Source organism: Galeopterus variegatus, unplaced genomic scaffold, assembly GCF_000696425.1.
Source record: "Galeopterus variegatus unplaced genomic scaffold, G_variegatus-3.0.2 Scaffold699, whole genome shotgun sequence".
Taxonomy (NCBI): Eukaryota; Metazoa; Chordata; class Mammalia; order Dermoptera; family Cynocephalidae; genus Galeopterus; species Galeopterus variegatus.
Window position 1 is genome coordinate 523,808 of NW_007726810.1, and position 4,718 is coordinate 528,525.

The following is a 4,718-nucleotide window of genomic DNA, read 5'->3' on the forward strand; positions in this document are numbered from 1 at the left end:
TAATCCAATACAACTGATCCCTTATAAGAAGAGGGAGAAACACTAGTGGGACACATAAGCAGAGAGTCAACCACCTGACAAGGCCACAAGAGGGCAGCCATCTGCAAGCCAAAGAGAGGCCTAAGAGGAAACCAGACCTGCAGGCACCTTGTTCTTGGACTTCCAGCCTCCAGAGCTATGAGAAAATAAATTTCTGCTGTTTAAGCCACCCAGTCTGTGGTATTTGCTATGGCAGCCCTAACAAACTAATGCAGAATAAAAAGTCAAGAAAATGTCAAATATTAACTAAGAGGAAACACTTAAGTGACAGTAGAAAACGAGGCTGAAGAAGAAAAAAGAGACAAAGTAAGAGATGAAAGACTAAAGAAATATCTTTTTCCTTTCTTCTCATATCCTATTTGTTTTGTTTTCTTTTACAAAGGGAGAAAAGTTTTTGTTTTATATTTTATTTTATAAGTGAAAAGGCTAAATGAAAAACTGAGCAATTATCCAGGGAACAGAATTAATATAAAAAAAATCTAAGTAATTCAGATCAAATCCCTCCTTAGCAATGCTTTTTAAACTCTCATTTTTATGTAATTGCCTTTTTTTACTTGCCTCTACAGATAACACTAATGCACTGGACATAAAACATATCCAACAGCAAAATTTCAGGAGCAAAGAAAAAAACTATGAACTTACAATGAAACAATAATAAGGAAAAAGCAAAATCTATGGGGAAATTCTTGTAAATTTTAAATGCATTCTTCTAACAGATAAGATTATAACAAAATTTGCAGTTGAAATGTCTAGGAAATTAAACTATTTTGGAGAGACTATGAGGTATTTTTATTTTGTTTTGTGGTGTTGTTTTTTCGGGGTTTTTTTCACTGTGCTATCCTTATTTCGAATCTACTATTTCAACACAAGAATATGTCGTACTACCAGAGTTGGAGAAATGGACCACACTGGAAATAAGTTTTGGCAATTCTGAATTGTGAGAGGCAATTCTGAATTGTGAGAAACAATTCTGAATGGTTTTAAGTGAAGTTGGAGAAACCAAATTGAGTAAAAAGGAGTAAAATCTTCATGTAAATAATTTTTTAAAAGGCAAGAATACTTTGAAAATTTTTTACTTTAAGAACAGATCCAGGGCCGACCCCAGGGTGCACTCAGGAGAGTGCGGCGCTGGGAGCGCAGCAGCGCTCCCGCCGAGGGTTCAGATCCTATATAGGGATGGCCGGTGCACATGGTGCGGCCGGTCACAAAAAAAAAAGACAAAAAAATTAAAAAATAAAAGAACAGATCCAGGTGGTACTTAAAGTCAGTTTCCTGGATGATCTGCAAACTGAAAACGTTTGCAGTGCACCAAAATGCCACCACTTCTTAGTACTGTGAAGGGGACTTGCAGAGAGAATTTGATAATTTGGAAAAAATAAGAATATCAGGCTAGACACCTCACTCTTGGCCACTGGCAGGTGTGTGTTCCTTAACTGGACCAAACACAAGCACATATATTTGCACATTCAAGCCTTCTAGGCTCAGGGTGCTGGAAAGCAAGACATCTTTTTCTGTAGCTCGTTTTTTATGGTTTCATTATGAAGACAAAGATTTTTTGACAGGGCATTTCTGAATAAGACTTGTATTTAGAGCTGTGATTTTCATAAGAGGGATAAGAATATCAGAAATAAAATCTTCAAGGGGTTTCGTCAACAGACACACTCTCATGTGCCCACTTCCCAGCTGACAGTCCCTGGGGGGACAGGGAGGGATGGCACTGGTTGTGATGGAATTATGTGGTACCCCTCAGGCCTGTGTGGTGGCACAGTATGTGGGGAAAGGTTGAGAATCAATGACACAGAAGAACAAATATGGAAAAAGATTTTGCAATAAGAAAGCAGTTTTCGAAAATAAGAATTCTCATCTTGGTTTTTATTTCTTTAACTTTTGCAAAACAATTGTTTTAAAACTCTCTTACAAAATTTTTTATAAAGACACATAAACAACATGTGGGAGATGAGAATAATATTCCTCTAATACAAAGGCATCGACATAAACAATATTTCAGGTGCTAGACAGCACATATGGCACGTTTATTCCTCAAGACTAGAGTCCCCGGGGTTAATCACTTCTACTTTTTCCAACCGAATATTATTAGTTGTGGGAAGTAATTTGCTTGAACTGCTATTGTTTTCTGACTTCACTTTTGCAGCCTCCTCCCAAGTAGTTATCAGCGGTTTCCCGAGGGTTTCTGGAAGATTTACTGTTAGCACTCCACTCACAAAGGCCAAAATCCCAGTAAGCAACTAGAAGGAATTAAAAATAATAATAATAATGATAATAAGTGATACATGCAGAAAGAAATGTACCCTTCATAGAATAATAATTTCTGAACCTTTTTCAGAGGGCAATAGAATTGAATTTGACATAACAGATGTCATTGTTATTCCTTGGGGAGAACTTTGGTTACTTATGCTGGGCTGGGAGTCCTTTATCTCATCAACTAGGCTTAATCTGATCATTCATAAACCCATTCATTCATGAACCACTGTGGAGCATCTACTCAATAAATGCCAACTGCTACCTGCATTATTATTCCTGCAGGTACCATCCTAGGAGCTGTGGTCACAGAGAAAAAAGACCCTGCCCCATTTTTCCAGACCCCAGAGTCTTGTGGAGAGGCCAAGCAACTGAGTCCTGAGATGAGATTTAACAAGCAGAGACCAGCTCAGTGAACCCTGTCCTTGCCCCAATAATCAGTACACTATCAGCGTTCAGTAAAGGATGGGGATTGAATGAATGAATATATGTTTCAATGAACCAGAACCTATAGAATTTAGGGAGAGGGAAACCAAAGACAATAAAAATGAACTGCTACCTTGAGGGGGAGCCCATCAGATTTCCTATAAAATTCAGTATGATTTCTTTACAGATTTTGACACATAAAAGGCAACCTTTTAGACTAGCGCCAAGGTGTTTCCTTTTTAAAATGTAGGTCACATTAAAAATTAAAGCCTGCATATCTATTCTCTGTTGATCATTAAGAAGATGTTGGGTGGTTTTTAGAATTAATCTCTATACAATCCATAAAAATGTAATCCGTCCTTATGTAATTTAAACTCTGTTAGCAAAAAACACTTGCTGGAAAGACCCATAAAAATAAATTAAGGTATGGTTTTTAGGATAAATCTACATACTTGGTACATTTACAGCCTCTGATAATGAGAATCACGAAACACACAGAGCAACTGCGAAGTGACGTGAGATCACACCCATAACAGTGAGACCTGGGAAAGAAGTTTTTTATTTTGTTTTGCAGAACACTGATAACCTAATTCTTAAAAATACATGAGAAAGCTAACCTAGAAGTCTTAGTAGAATTTAAAGTGACATTTCAAAGGATTTTTAAAGGCTTTTTCTAGTGTCAGAGCGGGTACATCCACTGATCTAGAAACCCTATGTCAGGGTCTGAAAAACACTGAGTATGTTTAAAAGCAGAATAGAACCAAATGGAAGACCCAAGATGGGACTGAGGTTTTCTTCTTAGCTTGGTGGTAAGAATAGTCAGGCAGTAAAAAAACCCATAGCTCTCCATCTCCTCCCACCCCCTACAAACTCCAAACCAAACATCCCAACAAGCCCCCACCTCCCCACCGCCCCCTCTTCCCGGCCCGGGCGATCCCTTCATGCTCTGCAGATCCCCTCGCCTCTCACCTCCTCTTCAGAGGTCTCCCTCCATCAATAGTCCTCCCTCTTCACGAGCTTTTGACCTATTCCTCCCTGCTGGCTATTTTCCCCAAGTAAAAATAAAAGTTCTCAAGCCTTTTATAATCTCTGTACCACTCTGCCTGGGCACTTGCCACTTTCTACCTGTGTGACCTTAAGCAAGTTACTTAACGTCTCTGCTCCTCAGTTTCCATATCTGTAAAATGGAAATAAGAATAGTACCTGCCTGAAAGGACTGTTGAGAGGATGAAATAAAATAATGCATTTAAGGTACTTGCCTGGCCTGTGGTAAGCAGCCAATAAAGATGTTATCATTACTGCATTAAAAATTAAAGCCTGCATATCTATTCTCTGTTGATCATTAAGAAGATGTTGGGTGGTTTTTAGAATTAATCTCTATACAATCCATAAAAATGTAATCCGTCCTTATGTAATTTAAACTCTGTTAGCAAAAAACACTTGCTGGAAAGACCCATAAAAATAAATTAAGGTATGGTTTTTAGGATAAATCTACATACTTGGTACATTTACAGCCTCTGATAATGAGAATCACGAAACACACAGAGCAACTGCGAAGTGACGTGAGATCACACCCATAACAGTGAGACCTGGGAAAGAAGTTTTTTATTTTGTTTTGCAGAACACTGATAACCTAATTCTTAAAAATACATGAGAAAGCTAACCTAGAAGTCTTAGTAGAATTTAAAGTGACATTTCAAAGGATTTTTAAAGGCTTTTTCTAGTGTCAGAGCGGGTACATCCACTGATCTAGAAACCCTATGTCAGGGTCGGAAAAACACTGAGTATGTTTAAAAGCAGAATAGAACCAAATGGAAGACCCAAGATGGGACTGAGGTTTTCTTCTTAGCTTGGTGGTAAGAATAGTGAGGCAGTAAAAAAACCCATAACTCTCCATCTCCTCCCACCCCCTACAAACTCCAAACCAAACATCCCAACAAGCCCCCACCTCCCCACCGCCCCCTCTTCCCGGCCAGGGCGATCCCTTCATGCTC

General features: G+C 38.6%; 1 protein-coding gene across 1 annotated transcript in view; it reads right to left on the reverse strand.

Annotated features, from left to right (window-relative positions):
* Positions 1–1,880: 1,880 nt before the first annotated feature.
* Positions 1,881–4,718, reverse strand: part of SLC22A16 (solute carrier family 22 (organic cation/carnitine transporter), member 16) — a 46,934-nt gene continuing 44,096 nt past the window's right edge. The window contains exon 9 of the mRNA XM_008571534.1: positions 1,881–2,285. Coding sequence (XP_008569756.1) covers positions 2,073–2,285 — 213 coding nt within the window. The 3' untranslated portion in view covers positions 1,881–2,072. The remainder of the gene's footprint in view (positions 2,286–4,718) is intronic.